At 44.8% G+C, this 16244-nt stretch overlaps 5 protein-coding genes across 5 annotated transcripts in view; 3 read left to right on the top strand and 2 right to left on the bottom strand.

Annotated features, from left to right (window-relative positions):
* Pmar_PMAR007130 (hypothetical protein) overlaps positions 1–214 on the top strand; it is a gene marked incomplete at both ends in the record, with an annotated part of 607 nt that extends 393 nt beyond the window's left edge. The window contains one exon of the mRNA XM_002781486.1: positions 165–214. Within this exon, the coding sequence (XP_002781532.1) occupies positions 165–214 (50 nt within the window). The remainder of the gene's footprint in view (positions 1–164) is intronic.
* Positions 215–2430: 2216 nt separating this feature from the next.
* On the bottom strand, positions 2431–2847 carry Pmar_PMAR007131 (hypothetical protein; the record flags this gene model as incomplete). The annotated part of the gene is made up of 1 exon (XM_002781487.1): positions 2431–2847. The coding sequence occupies one exon, from the start codon at positions 2845–2847 to the stop codon at positions 2431–2433; it is 417 nt and encodes a 138-aa protein (XP_002781533.1).
* Positions 2848–3516: 669 nt separating this feature from the next.
* On the top strand, positions 3517–5186 carry Pmar_PMAR007132 (hypothetical protein; the record flags this gene model as incomplete). The annotated part of the gene is made up of 6 exons (XM_002781488.1): positions 3517–3712; positions 3819–3865; positions 4171–4262; positions 4303–4385; positions 4407–4528; positions 5169–5186. 6 exons carry the CDS (start codon positions 3517–3519, stop codon positions 5184–5186), a joined length of 558 nt encoding a protein of 185 aa, XP_002781534.1.
* A 2599-nt stretch (positions 5187–7785) lies between these two features.
* On the top strand, positions 7786–8437 carry Pmar_PMAR007133 (hypothetical protein; the record flags this gene model as incomplete). Its single annotated transcript, XM_002781489.1, has 5 exons — positions 7786–7850; positions 7932–7969; positions 8019–8171; positions 8216–8287; positions 8370–8437. The coding sequence occupies 5 exons, from the start codon at positions 7786–7788 to the stop codon at positions 8435–8437; spliced, it is 396 nt and encodes a 131-aa protein (XP_002781535.1).
* Positions 8438–12533: 4096 nt separating this feature from the next.
* On the bottom strand, positions 12534–13506 carry Pmar_PMAR007134 (hypothetical protein; the record flags this gene model as incomplete). Its single annotated transcript, XM_002781490.1, has 4 exons — positions 12534–12924; positions 13056–13187; positions 13257–13397; positions 13430–13506. The coding sequence occupies 4 exons, from the start codon at positions 13504–13506 to the stop codon at positions 12855–12857; spliced, it is 420 nt and encodes a 139-aa protein (XP_002781536.1). The 3' UTR covers positions 12534–12854.
* Positions 13507–16244: the final 2738 nt, after the last annotated feature.

Consider the following 16244-nt stretch of genomic DNA (forward strand, 5'->3'; position numbering starts at 1 on the left):
CTCGATCCCGAGGTAATGGTCGGTAATCCTCTTCAGCACCAATGTTCGACTGCAGATAACTGGATCTAATTGACCCGGCCGAGTTGAACACGCGAGAGCCCGCCATCCGGCGAGAATTTTGTTCATTGATCTCGTCATACCTCATTTCGAGCGCGACGACGTAGGCACCAGCTTCGTCAAGCACCCTTCGAAGCTGTTCTTCTTGTTCGCCTAGCTGAGCAACCAGCGCCTCGTCCTCCTCGTTGTTGATGATGATGTTACCAGCTTGTTCTTCAAGGCGCCTCAACTGGCCACGAACTCGGCCCTTATAGATCCTCGCCTTCTTCAATTCACTGGCTAATGAATTAGGAGTATTGAATGCTCCAGCCGACTCTATGAATGATGGTCTAAATTGTTCCAGCACTTGGCCCCGTGCTTCGTCACACTCTCCTGCTGCCTGATGGATATCGCCGTCGGTGGGCTCGTTCACACGAAGTTCGGAAGGTGTCGCCATGATGTAACACTTGAACCCAATGAGCCAGTTGGCGCAAATAAACTCTAACTAACAAGGGGGCAGTCGTGCATGGGCCATGAGTCGCAGTGCTCTAACTATGAACGACAACGAATCATCAATGATATCTTAATTTATGTTCGCTCGCCCATTAACACAATCCTCATCACACTCCTACGGCTACGTTCAGTCAGATGTGACCGCTTCCGGCCGGCGCAAGTGCTATCGCGGTAGACGCCAACGCCAGTCTGGCTCCTTGTGGGTTCAGACTGTCGCTGGTATAGATCCTGATAATGGAAAGGATGGATGCCTGACTCATGAATGCCCATAAAGTGATCTCCGATCGCTAAAGCTCTCTGGAGCGGGTGCATCTATAATTAATAGACTACGATTTAAATATCAATGATGCATTTACCTTTGACATTGTCAGTTTCATTGTCACATCCGACATCTGTTACATTTTCAAGTTGCCGGTTTTCGAACGTATCATACCTATTTGCCTTCGGGTTTTCGGGTATCGGGTGTTGACTCCAGGACCTCCGGGTTTCTGGTGCTTACTCGTTGACCTTCCGGTTTCGGATTCTTCTGTTAGTTTATTCAAGGAGAATGAACCACCAGAGACCCACACGGGCACGGGTGGATCTGAATAAATTATGAAAAGATAGGTTCCACGAAAGCCAACGATTGTCCAGAATCGCCATATGAATGTAATGAACGCCGACATCGAGAGAAGTGGTCATCGTTTGAATCAGATGACACCTGAATACAGATATAGTTTCCGAGGGTTAATCCGGTAATGGTCCGCATCCAGAAAGATATCGAAGAAAAAGGTTCCCGCTAGTTTGAGCTCAGCATTCTACTGGTTCTTAAACATACCGATTATGACTGTGGGATGGTCGGTAAGGACGCATCATTCGGTCGAAGTTGTTCCACAAGACTCTTCACTGTACGCCAGGATAAGGGCTAAGGACGTTGGGAACTTTACGCTAATTGGTAGAGTATGATTGTTCGAGAGTATGTTCATTCCAATGCGTAAAGCAATCGAACGCTGACGTCGAAGGAGATAATTTTGAATTCACTGCTGGTGAATCACTGCTATCATCCTCAGCGTGTGACTCCTCTAACATGCTTGATAGGCATAGCCTATTGTGACGTTCACTAAACGGTATGATGGGAAGCTGCGTTGAAGGTGAGGTACACGAGTGGCAACTATTAAACGGTTTGTGGGATAATGGGTAAGAGAGTCAAAATGTTAGGAAAGCCACATCACATCATCATCATCGAAGGTGATCCCTTACAGTGCGGGGATGCACAATCGAATGTAGTGTGATGCATAGATGAGCTTGGGCTGAGGTGCTCTAAAGTACCTCTCCTGACTCTGAACATATCGTTAATAATAAGCTTCCCATGTATCGTAATGTCCTTATGATCGGCAGCTCAGTCATTGTCGTGTCACAACAATAATGAGGAATCAGCCGCGCTAATCGGTATCATACCGACGGTATGAATTGGCACTCAGACTCATATTACTCATCGTTGAATTGCGATTCTTAGGCGGCTTGCATACTCATCAGCGTTACATCATCACCGCAGCTAACTCCCCATTTCATACAACTCAAGGACCCCACAGCAGGCGCTGTGCAGCTTCAACTTACAATGAGAGACCTGAACCCTCACCTCCTGAAGGTAACGGAGAGAACGACTCTTAGAATGTTGATACGATATGCCGATGAGGACAAAGGACTGATCATAGACATAGATAGATTGCTCTTGTTTTTTCATGGAAAGAATATTTAAGAATCATACTTCATCCACCTCATCATACTCCACAAATAATACAGTAGACCATTATTAAGAATCGGATTACCCACCAATCGCTGATGGTAGAAAAATGACATATTTTGAATGAGTGATGTCCACTCGGAAGGGATCTCATGCCTTCACGCTGGAGACTTCACCAGAGTCACAAATTTGCCCTTCACTTTTGCTTCAACCGTATCCTCTTTGCCATGGTAGACGAAGCGCTCGAGGTCTTGCTCAGTCAACAAGTTCGGGCACTTCTCTGCTGCTCTTATGCAGAATGCATAGAAGACCCCCATATCGAGTCGGGCTATTCTATATTCATAGTTAGAAGACTCGAGGGCTAGGGGCCGTGACTCAGCTCCGAGCGGAGTCTGTGTACATGTGATTCGCAGGGTGACCGTGTATGTCAAGGACGGATCATCTTCAAAAGTTGCTGCCACAGTTGCAGAGTCCGGCAGTTGCTTGAAGTACCTGCCGTTGGGTGGAGGATACTTAGCATCAGACTGGGTAGCCAGCAGAGCGAAGATACCAATATAGGGTAGGATCAGGACCATGACGATTTGGTTTACTGAAGGGGACGGGATATGAGGTCGATGGGGGTCGCTCCACCAACACAAAAGAGAAGATAAGACTAACAGAGGAAGAAAGTTCTCTCGTGATTACAGAATACTCGCTATTCATAGAATTTGGCCCGTCCTTAGTCATGTTGTAGCATTTCCTTGATCAAGCCAATCGCCATTGGTGAACAACCGACACTGACATTGATGCTAGATGGTGAGTTATTCCTCAGAAGATGTCGACAACTCGAAGTCCAACCACATCCTGATAGTACCGTAAGAAAAAATCCCAGAAGTCTCCCTCATCACGGGATCCTTCTGCTCGACCAACATCGATCAACTCGCGTATTTCACGTGAAACGCTACTAATGAACGAGATTCCTGTTAGTAGTAACACCCGCACTGATTGACTCAACAATACTGAGGATAGTCATATTAGATAATAAGGCTTCTTATCTTATCCATTTCAGCCTGAGGCTGCGAGCTGTTTCATACAACCAGTATTGAGCGAGCTGTGCCCGCTTCCTGCGGCGTGACAGCCGCTTCGTGACCCACGCAAGAGACGCTCCATAAATACTGTACGTCACGTCACCACGTCACGTGACGGGTGATAGCCGTAAGTTCGGCTTTTTTACGAACTACCTTTTTCAACCAACACAACTCTACATGCGCGTCAAATCTGACGAGGACCACAGTCTAACACATGGTGTATCATCCGAGAAACCATTAAAGAATCGTTTTCTTTTTCTTGAGGAGTTCCTGCAAGAGGTGGCTCAGAACGAGGCTAAGCTCCTGGACCTGTTAGATGAGAAGTCTCTGAGGAAGCTCGCTGACCCCTCCATTCTAGTTACCACTACCCTAGGTTATGGCAAAATGTGATGCTGATGCTAATACTTGGAATCCTTATTGTTTTCTCTAGTATTGTTCTCTCCGGAGTGCTGTAGTGTTTTACGCGGTGTGGTTTTCAGAAGCGCGAGCTAAGGCGTTGAGGAGAGAGAAGATAATGCAGACTGAGGTGATTCCTGTCAGGGTCATCATCATCCGCTGGTTTGCCCAACTTTTCCACCGTTTCTCATCTACTCCTCCAACTTAGCATTCATACTGTTTTGACACAACATTGGAAATAAGGCTTATACCACATCTGGGTTGACGATGTGCATATTTTACCACACCCGTAAGTCTCCAATTTAATTTCATAATAGAGCAGCGCTAGTTTTCGGTGGGATATTGGGTATATAAATACACAAAATGAGACACAGTCTCATTACGCAATCATTACAATTTGCCTCCATCTGTGTTGAGTATTTGTTGATGATTTAGATGGAGTCCTTGAGAGCAGTCGTGGCGTCGTTGCGAAGTCAAATTGCTGTGCTCGAAGATGCTCTTGCTGAGGCTAGGAGGAAGGAGATGGGGTAGGTTGGAGATGGGATGGATTTGGAAATGAAGTGGTAGGGATATAAAGGGAAGATTTGAAATTGAAGATGACGAGGAGGCTGATGATGGCAGTGGTAGAGGTGTCCAAACTTGCATTTCGGGTGAGGAGAGGGTGGTCCCAGGTTCGATCCCTGGTGGCGGCATTTTCCCCTCCGGTATATCTGATAACGCTGGTTTCTTCATGGCTTGGACCCCTCGAAGCGAACCGGATGATCCGGTTGATGGTTTTAAGATCGAACTCGATGTAAGCGGGGAGTAATTGTAATTGAATAATATTAATGGTGAATACAATGATTTTTGAAGGAATAATAAAATCATGTATTGATAGATGATAAAAAATAATGAAGTTTTACTCATGATATGGAAAAGGCTTGTGGGAACATATTTCACTTTTCACTTGGTGGAGAATAATTGTGTTATTGGTCGCGGAAACATATACGTGCTATAATTTTCGCCAGGGTGGCATTCCAAGAAAATAGGTAAACAGATGTAGTGGATGATATGATACAAGTTATAGTAAATATTAATCTTAGATGTATATACACATTAGATCAACTGCAGTGATGATCGGAAGATCCATTCTGGATGATTTTCGTACTGCCTTTTACCATGGGCTCGACAAATGTCGATAATACAAACTATCATATAGATAATTAATAGTAGTTGAATATATATGATTCCTCATCATGTAGTAGTGCATCATGTAGGAGTTGGACCTGTTAGCGAGGACGGTGTGGGAGGGGTATATGGATGTTCTGAATGCTGCAAGGAAACCTCCGTATGGTTACGGTGATGGCACGACGAGAGTTCATAGATTCACAAGACTTGTTAAAAGTATTAGGTTGATGGTTCGTGTTTGGATGATGTGGTAGGGTCCTTTTTAGGTGTTCTTGATCGACTAAGGCGACTTGAGGAAGTGAGAGAGTTGGTCTTCGGACTTGTTCGTAGCGAACTGTTGAGAGTAGTTGCGATAGTGACCATGCTACAGGTGAGACTATTATTATGCTTGGACCTCGTACACTTGATGCTATCAACTCGTTGTTGTCATTGATACTACTACTGTCAAGATGTTATCAACTTGATAGCCTAGTTTTGGTAGGAATCATCGTACCCTGATTACGTGTCGAAGGAGGGCAGTAAGGTTCTGTTTGGAAAAGGGATGAGTTCAGCGTCGAGAGTGATGGAGGTGAGGATGGGTATCTGGTCTATTCCTCTAACAACACTAATGATTATTAGGCGACGTCCCTTGTAGCACTGCTGCGTGTCGAGGCCAGTATGAGGAACAACTTGAAGAGTCTTCATGCTGATCTGATGAAAGCTGGTGTGGACATGTTTTGTATCTTACCATGATAACCTCGGGATATCTTAGGATCTGTATGCCCTCTAGTCGAACTTGATTTCCGACCTGGTCGAAGACTTTATATTCCAATTCGATCGGCAATAACATTCACACAACATGGGAACAACTCCCAGGATGATGCGTATCCCTCTTCGCATAAGTATTCACGTAAGAGTCGTCAGTGGAGCGTAAGGATTGGGAAATTCAAACGAACTTCAGCTCGTCGATTCTACAACAAAGCTCAGTCAGTGGGGTTCCTCCCAGAAGAATACACACCACCTGCTGATGTGAGTGGTGATAGCCAAATCGATCGCGTGATCGATTTTGATCTCAGTCTACAGTGCGGTTCCCTCCTGTACAATCTACCTCGAAACAAGACGTTTCATATCCGACTGTATCAGATCGAACACTGCTATCAAGTGAGATAGTTGACTATCACCAACATGTGGTGAGAGCCGGTCTTAGGCACGGCGCAAAGTGGAGCGAGAGGAAGAATTGATAATAGAGAAAAAAGGACCAATCAAGAAAGTTCAGGGGCCTTGCGCGAGGGCGTACGACCGCAGACTAGCGGTACTGTCATGAGAAGAAGTAATTCTACTGGATGATGATGACGACGATAATGATGGTATTTTGGGATTAGTTACGAGCTCAGAAAAAGCAAGTCGGAGAGGAGAAGGTGAAAACAGAGAGATCCCGAAGATGACTCCTGCGAGTACCGGATTGCAGAATAGAGATACGTGCTCGTCTGTGCATTTGCCCGCGGGTGAACTAAGTTGTTTGGAAGATATGGTCACTTGGGAACTTTTAGAAATACATTCTTCGTGGTGTCGAACGACGGGACCAGGCGTGTTGAAGACGCCATATGCAGGGAGGAAAGTGGGTATAAGCCAGTTTGTATTTTATGGAGGAACTCTTTGCAGTGCGATGATGTGAAAAATGGAAGATCGACTGCAGGGAGCAGTCGATTGGCTACTGCTGCATCTAGGTGGGTATTGGCCGACCATAGTAATTTCATTCAAACTGGAATGAACTGTAACTCAATAACCACACGTACTGTAATCAATATGAAAGCAAGGGATGTTATACCTTAGCAGTAGATAGGAGACGCCATTAGACCTTCTATTATGGGAGGCATCCAGGTTGAGATCAGTGTAGGAAAATATGCACATGATCGACTATTTGTGTTGGCGACAATATGGAAATTCTTGTTGCTTTTTGTACACTTCGACCCGAATCCGTATGTTAAACTATATTATTGGTGAGGAAACTCCCGAGGGAAAAACATATACTCCAACACTGATGTATTAATATGAGAGCTACTGACGGTGTAGGTCAGCAGTATGACGCAACTTGATTTGCGACCATGGGGTCATCTCGGTTGGCATTGTTCACGTTTCAAGTCACACTAGTGTTTAGGGATGAAATTTCGAACGATGTTGCTGTTAACAAGGAATTTAATTTGCAGAGTTTCGAGACTCCCTTGTGATTCTGACTCTTCGTAAAACGATAATTTTCCCAGGAGGCGACTAGAAAGGCCACGAACGATGGGAAGAAGCCGACCTGGAAGTAGTTGCCCCGGTGAGGAGAATTATTCGAGCTGCGTGTTGCGGAGTTTGAAGTTTCCTCAGGTCAAGGCTTACCGAGGAGCTATGAACTGAATGCGATTCCACTCGCAGCTCAGATGGCACGTCCGATGGTTTGGCGTCGCATTATAACGAGACAGATGTCGAACTTGGGCATGAACCTCTCCGCGACGGGGATTTGATGACAGCATGATGGGTCCTTTTGGACGATATGGTCGTTGCCAAGTTATTCATGATTGCTATGCGTTGTCCGGTTTGACCATTTTGTTATGATGTTCACATGCTTAACTGTGCGAGCTCAGTGGAATTTGGTTCGTCAATTTGAAGTGGCTGGGATCATCTGATGATATTCAAACACAGTGTTACTGCAAGTGAGCATCCATAGTGAAATACACCCTCGCGAGAGAAACATGGACTTCCGAGTCTCGAGTTATTTCTCCTAATGTATGGGATGTTAACAGAATAATGATCATGATGACAGACTAATACTGCAGTATTGTATAATTCACTGTAGTTGTTGTTGTAGTAGTAAAGCCTCTTCTGAAATCTTTTCTCATCAGCTATTACTTTGATAACACTATGTTCCAAATCTTCCGCACATCATTCGTCCAGTTTGTTTGCATAGTACTGGTGACAGGGATCGGGTAAGTCTATTATGGTTCGATGAATGCTAGGATTGCCTTGATGGTCCATTAACGGCTTGGCAGCAGAGATCATTCTTTCAGACACCCGAGCATGACCAAGCCACAGGTGATTCAGAAAGGTGATCATCACGTAGTGTTGGGATATCAACTTCACTCGTGTCCTCTCAGACCAGCCCAAATCGTTCTTACAAAGGAGATCTCAACACGAACATAAGAAGCCATTAATAGCCGTTCAGCTGCATTTGGTCGAGCCTGGCATGATGGATGTTGACGATATAAGCACTGCTACATCGTCGCTTGTACAGGAGGAAGGAAATGAAGGTCGGTCATCGATGCAACGTAGTGTAATACGATAGGAGTTTCAGGTAGAGTGAATCCGGCGGTGCTGATCGACAACATAGACAAGAGCGAGAGGAAAGAGGATGTGGCTCTGGAAGGTGGGATCGTTACTGTGGTGATACAATCCGGAAACTCGAAGACTGAGCGTTTGTGTAGATTATGTAAATTATAGACTTCCAGGTGCAACGCAGGAGCTCGAGAAGTTGTATGCCAAGCTGGGGCATCTCATTAATGGTGATTCACAGTGAGAGATGCATGGTGGGGTCGCGTATTAATGTTGAGGGTCAATGCATTGATGGGTTGAGTCATAGTGGAAACGAACACATCTTCAGGGGTCTATTTCATAGGGTGCCTTGTCTGAGCAATTTTACCGGTAAGGACGCATTCTTAGGTCAAAGTTGTTTCACAAGACTCCTTACTGTAGGCCAGGATAAGGCGTAAGAACGTTAGGAACTTTACTCCAATTGCTAGATTATGATCATTCGAGAGTCTGTTCATTCCAAATTGGAATTTCCAATGCATGATCATCGGTTCGCCGCCATGAAGCAATCGAACGCTGACGTCGAAGGAGATAATTTTGAATTCACTGCTGGTGAATCACTGCTATCATCCTCAGCGTGTGACTCCTCTAACATGCTTGATAGGCATAGCCTATTGTGACGCTCATTAAACTGTATGATGGAAAGCTGCGTTGAGGGTGAGGTACACGAGAGGCAACTATTAAACGGTTTGTGGAATAATGGGAAAGAGAGTCTAAATGTTAGGAAAGCCACATCACATCATTATCGAAGGTGATCCCTTACAGTGCGGGGATGCACAATCGGATGTAGTGTGATGCATAAATGACTTTGGGCTGAGGTGCTCTAATGGCGATCTCCTGGCTCTGAACTTAATAATAAGATTTTAACGGATCTTAGCGTCCTTACGATCAGGTCAGCCATTGTCGTGTCACAACAATCATTGGCTGCTGACCGGTCGGAGTTGGCTCTAGCTCATACTACTCATCGTTGAGTTGCGATTCTGATGCGGCTTGCATACTCATCAGCGTTACATCATCACCGCAGCTAACTCCCCATTTCATACAACTCAAGGACCCCACAGCAAGCGCTGTGCAGCTTCAACTTACAATGAGAGACCTGAACCTTCACCTCCTGAAGGTAACTAAGAGAACGACTCTTAGAATGTTGATACGATATGCCGGTGAGGACAAAGGACTGATCATAGGCATAGATATATTGCGATTGTTTGTTCATGGAAAGAATATTTAAGAATCATACTTCATCCACTTCATCATACTCCACAAATAATACAGTAGACCATTACCAAAAAACGGATTACACACCGACCAGTGGTCGGCGACCACTGATGGTAGAGAAATGACATATCCTGAGTGAGTGATGCCCATTAGAGAGGGTCTCAATGAGATCATCTCATGCCTTCACGCTGGAGACTTCACCAGAGTCACAGATATGCCCTCCACTTTTGTTTCAACCGTATCCTCTTTACCATTGTAGAAAAAGCGCTGGAGGTCATGATAAATCAGCAAGTCCGGACACTTCTGTGCTGCTACTGTCATGAAAGAATGGTAGACCCACACATTGGATATGTTATATTCATTGTTACCAGAGTCAAGGTCTAGGGGCACTGTCTGAAATCCGAGCGGAGTCTGTGTACATGTGATTCGCAGGGTGACCGTGTATGGCGAGGACGGAGCATCTCTAAAAGTGGCTGCCACACTTGCAGAGTCAGGCAGTTGCTTGAAGTACCTGCCGTTGGGTGGAGGATACTTAGCATCAGACTGGGTAGCCAGCAGAGCGAAGATACCAATAAAGGGTAGGATCAGGACCATGACGATTTGCTTTACTGAGAGGGACGGGATATGAGGTTGATGGGGGTCGCTCCACCAACACAAAAGAGAGGATAAGACTAACAGAGGAAGAGAGTTCTCTCGGGATTATAAAATACTCGCTTTTCATGGAATTCGGCCCGCCCTTAGTCACGTTGTATTATCTTCTTGATCAAGCCAATCGCCACTGGTGAACAACCAACACTGCCATTGGCATTAGATGATGAGTTAGTCCTCAGTAGATGTTTACAACTCGAAGTCCAATCACATCCTGATGGTACCGTAAGAAGATGTCCCAGAAGTATCCCTCATTACGGGGTCCCTTCTGCTCTACCAACATCGATCAACTCGCGTACTTCACGTAAAACGCTACGAATGAACAGGATTCCGCACAAGCTTGTGCGGCCTGGACTTCCCACGCGCCGTTCACGAGTAGATCAACTATAGGGGAAAAAGAAGTTAAGACAGATAGGATCACCGTTGGAGGCGACTGCCCAGATCGTCGTAGTGGTACCTCGCGCGTGTAAGCTTTAACGCAGCCATAACCTTGGAAAAGGGCAACACTGCAGAGAACATGCGCAAGTTGTGAAAGGCGCGGCGCGGCGCCGCCCATATATGATGTTGGTGATTTCTGTCATGGTCGGCTGGTTGGGTTATGTTTTAACATGGATGTTATCTGATTCGGCTCTACGCAGGAAAATATGCACATGGTCGACCACAGGTTGGTGATGATATGAAAATTCTGGGAGGAAATTTCTTGGGAATTTTCTATTAGTTCTTGTACACGTGTACCCGAATTCGTATGGAAACCTCTTTAAAAAAGGAGGAAACTGCTGAGGTGAGCTGAGGAAGGCGAATATATGTCCCTCCAATACTGATTTTACTCGAGTCTCATCCTTTGCACGGCTTAATCTTAGCCGCAACCGTTACGGGAAGAGACTATATGATGTGCGCTGTTATGCGTCGTTGCTGTTGAGTATTTGTTGGTGATTTAGATGGAGTCCTTGAGAGCAGTCGTGGCGTCGTTGCGAAGTCAAATTGCTGTGCTTGAAGATGCTCTTGCTGAGGCTAGGAGGAAGGAGATGGGGTAGGTTGGAGATGGGATGGATTTTGAAATGAAGTGGTAGGGATATAAAGGGAAGATTTGAAATTGAAGATGACGAGGAGGCTGATGATGGCAGTGGTAGAGGGGTCCAGACTTGCATCTCGGGTGAGGAGAGGGTGGTCCCGGGTTCGATCCCTAGTAGCGGGATTTTTAAGTGGAAGAAACGAGTAGTGCTTTTTCAAGTGAGCAGACAAGAACGAGTATAGTTGGCTCATTGAGGTGTCGCTATTATTACTATGTTATTACACAGACACTGATGATCTCTGGCAACTGGGTTGCCGCACCTCGAAGACTGAGCGTTTGTGTAGATGTTGTAGGGCAAGTTGTGATGTGCCCATCGCGAGTAATTCAGCCCGAATGTAGACACTATGATCGTTCATGGCCAAGTTGGCCGTGCCAACCACTACTGGGGAGAAAAGATATCTAGCGAGGTAAGTAACGAGATCAAAACCTGGAGTGAATTATTTTTGGCACCGCCAGCATCAGCATCCAAAGTTGGGATTCCAAGCCAATCCCTCTACTTACATATTGCACGTGCGTCCAACTATCACAGGTGTGGACAGTTGAACTGTGTTAAGACATAGCTGATGGTTGAAAAGCGCAACTAAGATCAATCGTGCAAGGATAACTATTCTCAGTTGCTCACACTGAATGAATCCCTACCACATATAGCTAGCACGTCGCCTGTCGTCTGTAACCCTCTCGGCTGCAGGTTGCTCTCCTCTCATGTCGAGCTCATGTGTGGATCTAGATGGGTGATGACGAACTTGGCGGCGGGGGCGGGGGGGGCGGCGGTCCGAAGAAGAAGCCCTTCCATGACATTCTTGGAAGAAATACTCATTAACGAGAGAGTGTTCTTCAAACTTCTAACGAGGTTTCGGGATTCCCTACACCGTTCAGAGATCTACTTTTCGAATGGGGCCGATATGCCAGGGGACTAAACCATTCAGAAATCTATTTTCCGAATGGGGCCGATATGCCAGAGGACTATACCATTCAGAAATCTATTTTCCGAATGGGGCCGATATGCCAGAGGACTATACCATTCAGAAATCTATTTTCCGAATGGGGCCGATATGCCAGAGGACTATACCATTCATAAACCTTTGTTAATCTATCACCATGTGGGTACTTCATGAACAGTTTTGGTGAATCTTCAGTGCAATCGATATCCCTTCAAATAACTCGGATATACTCCCAACTTGAGCTCGTGACGTTGTAAAGTGTCTTTTCAAGCCCAGAATGATTGATGTACTTTGAAACTCCGACTCCAAACGACTGGGTCGTTCAGTTCGCTCAGAATATTCTGCGGCCTTATCATCCATTGACAAAATCCAACGAACGCAAGAGATGATAGATCATAGTATACGATAGCAAGCTTGATGACAACAGCAATAGAACGACTAAGAACAGACACTTCCAGACTCAAAGTTTCAGTGTCTTTATAATTCTACTGCACACAGCATGAGAGCAACCACAGAGGCCGCCTCAATGGAAAACAGTATTATCGACGGACTAACAGTTGGCTGCAGGCAAGCCGTGAACACCATCAATGTTGCCAACTTTAGACCGACATAGGAATATGTTATAGTGATGATAAGCAGAACTATACAGAATCTTTCTACTCAAACTGAACGCTCAGAAATGCAAACCAGTACGAGTGTTCACAGAAATATTAGGGATGAAAAGTCACCTCCCTCGAGCAAAAAGATATTCATCGTTCCACTCGGTGAAGGGAGTCCGCGAGACTATCAACCGAACCCTCGACAATCGTTGACATTGGCCTGAAAAGGGCCGCGAAAAATTTTATAAAATCCCAACATAACTCTCAGTGATATGCGACTTCGGCGAGCTTTTGATTCACCGGAAAATTCCGTTCCGAAGCTTTCAAGAGGCTCATTCGGCCAATGCCTACCTGTCAGATACCCTTTCCTCATCTTCTTCATGCTGTTGCCATGATGAATCTCCGTCAATGTTAATTGACGAGCCGTCCAACCCATACTCGCCGCCCTCATTACACTCAGCACCTCCTAGTAGAAGCTCGTACCTGGGAAACAGCGGGGAGAAAATCCGACTATCAGGACTATTTCACGGACGATTATTCACGTCATCTTACTGTCCCAATCCGATGCAGTTGAACCAGTAACCTCGGTGTCGTCGATTCTCCCCTCCTGACCGCTCCTCCCTCACATCACCAGTCGAGTCCAATTCCGCTGCAGCTAGGAGATTCATTTTGATATTCTCCGTCACTTCATATCTAACCAATGGACAAGGTATACATCCCTAGACCTCAACATGATGATATCATACACTGCCAACCGATGCCATAAAGGCGCGAACAAAAATGAGAACCTTATATCGCCCATTCCAAGAAAAAGGAGACAATATCCACTATATAATATACAAATCACAAAACCATAATCAGAGGATGAATTTTCCGGAAAATCCCATTCAAAGTCGGGATAGACTCCTCTTCCTCCCTCCAGGAGTGTTGTATCCCTAAACGCCGCCGCCTGCTGCTGCTGCTGCTTCTGCCCACTAACCTGAGTGGCTTATCATCTCGAGCGTAGTGCATCGGGTCCCGCTCCAAAACCGCCAAGACGTGTTGAGCTGCAACTCCTCGACCATCACGACTCACTACATCTCCAGAATTAACTCTAATCTGATCAACAACAACAACATCCCTTTTAGTATAATGGATAGAACGGCCAGCTTCCAATCGCACAACCCAAGTTCGATTCTATACATAGCCACTTTCAATCAATTCCAAATATTATTAACAAACGTAAACTCCCACCACCATCCACACTATCAACCATTACCAGCTCTACCGGACAGCTCTAACGCATGCGTGTATCACAAACTCTGTCCCCAATCACAACAGCAGCAATGACTATTACCTGCATATGCAGTGTTGAGTACTGTGTTCTGACAGGATAATGGAAACCCATACTTAGCTTCGCTCCGCTAACAAATTCATCCCCAAGAAGGGACATCAAAAAGTGATGGCACTCATCCAGCATATGATGTAACATTCCCACATGCTTGATAGAATCTAGATCTCGATACGTGTGTAGGTACCTGCCATCCTTTCGAATCACCCCAGAAGGTAACTCCCATCGGAGGCGAGTTATTTATTCACTTTGAAAAAAGCTTGTCTGAATCGTCAATTAAAACCTCTTCCCAAGCTCTTTCTTCTTATAATATCACTCAGCAAAGCCTCCGAGCTCGTACGCACTACATCAGTTGTTGATAGTACTCAGACACTACTACTAATGTTAACAGCGTGGGGGGAATACATGCACATGGTCAACTGCATGTGTTGGTGACAAAATTAAAATTCTGAGGAAATTTCGGGAAATTACCATAATTTTTTGTGTATTTCTACCCGCCTAAATCGTCTGTGGAGAAGTTCACGAGCTCAGTAGTTGAGGAAAGCACTCCTCCACCAAATCACTACCCTCCTCCTCCTTCTCCTTCGCTCGACTTGGGAACATCACTGAACCGGAAATCTCCGGGAGACCCAATCGGCGTGTGGAGGTCTTCTACTGTACTAACTTGAACGCCGCCGCCGCCGCCGCCAAACTAAGACAAAAATTACATGAAAACTCCCCTTGCCAGGAATCGAACCTCGTAACCTCCCGAATGATAAGGATGATGATGATGACGTGTCGAATCACATCCCCTCGTATCTACAGAAACAAAACAGCATTACCGCACCGCACCATGAAATTACAACAGGCATCGGGGAACAGTAGTGAATGGGATTTCACCCTAGTGATAGGGAAAACTCTAGTGAAAAACTTGCTTTACATTCGCAAAAAACGTGTGCGAGCAGTGAATAACGCGTAAAACACGCATTATCAATATTACACGTGATATGTAATACATGAAAAGTAGAATTCCAATGAAACTACAAACGAGTCACTTTCCCTGCAATAACAGCCACAACATATCATTTTAAGTAGTACCGTCTCACGAGCTCACGAAAGCAACACCAACAATTGGTCAACTTCGCTGATCACCCTCAACGATTATTAGGGCTTCATCATGTTGGATTTTATCTTGTTGGATTTTATAAAACTTCAAATTCATAGACCCAGCAGACACTAGTACTACTACCCCCCTCCTCATCCTCCTCCTCCTCATTTCCACTGACAACTTGATTAACCCACTCCTCAACAAAATGCCACAACTCCTCGGGGATCCACCATACCACAAAACGGAATGAGGCCGATTCAAAACCTGACAACAACAACAACAAAATATGGATAACACTTCATATAACTGTCATATATGTTTATATACTATGCCAGGGTGGGGAAATATGCATGTGAGCAACTACATACATAAGCGGCTTACTAATAAATAATATATATCTTGTATTATAATATGATTATTTGTATATATGTAAATAAACTAATAAAAGATATAATATATAAAAGGGTGATTTTACTCTATCTATACTTATAATATAATAACAAGTTTAAATCTATGATGATATCATTGCTATTGCGGAAATTTCGAGGATGAAAATTGCGCAAATTCTCATAGCTTTCTGTACACTTCTACCCAAATTCGTATGTAAACTTCCAGTGAGGAGACTTTAGGACATACTAACTTCATCGTCGTAGGTATCAAACTCAATAGTAACTTTTTCCCAACATCTTCCGAAATCATCAAGAGAATTCACTTCCCCAGTGATTGACACTACACCTTCGAAACGGAGGTCGACATATTTGTGATCGCTCCGAGTTCGATTTTATTTTACAATTATTATTTGTTTTTGTCAATACATTTTGGTGGTATGAGCATACCCATATCTTCTCAGCAATATACATCATCTCCACTATTCAGAATAGTCCACCGGTAAACCAACTTATGTAGTTTCACAGCAGAGCTCGAATATCGGATCATCATACGGGGAATCACCAACTAGAAATATATGCTTGCATCGCTTCGCAATTTTTGTAGACCGCAATTCAACGTCACCTCAGATGAATGACCATCCCTTTAAATTCTTAGGGGAAAAAAAAATTTCCGCGAAAAATAAAAAAAATATTACCATGTCCACTCCGCAAATCCCTCGCAATCGTCGCGACAA

The sequence above is a fragment of the Perkinsus marinus genome (assembly GCF_000006405.1).
Source record: "Perkinsus marinus ATCC 50983 genomic scaffold scf_1104296942060, whole genome shotgun sequence".
Lineage (NCBI taxonomy): Eukaryota > Perkinsozoa > Perkinsida > Perkinsidae > Perkinsus > Perkinsus marinus.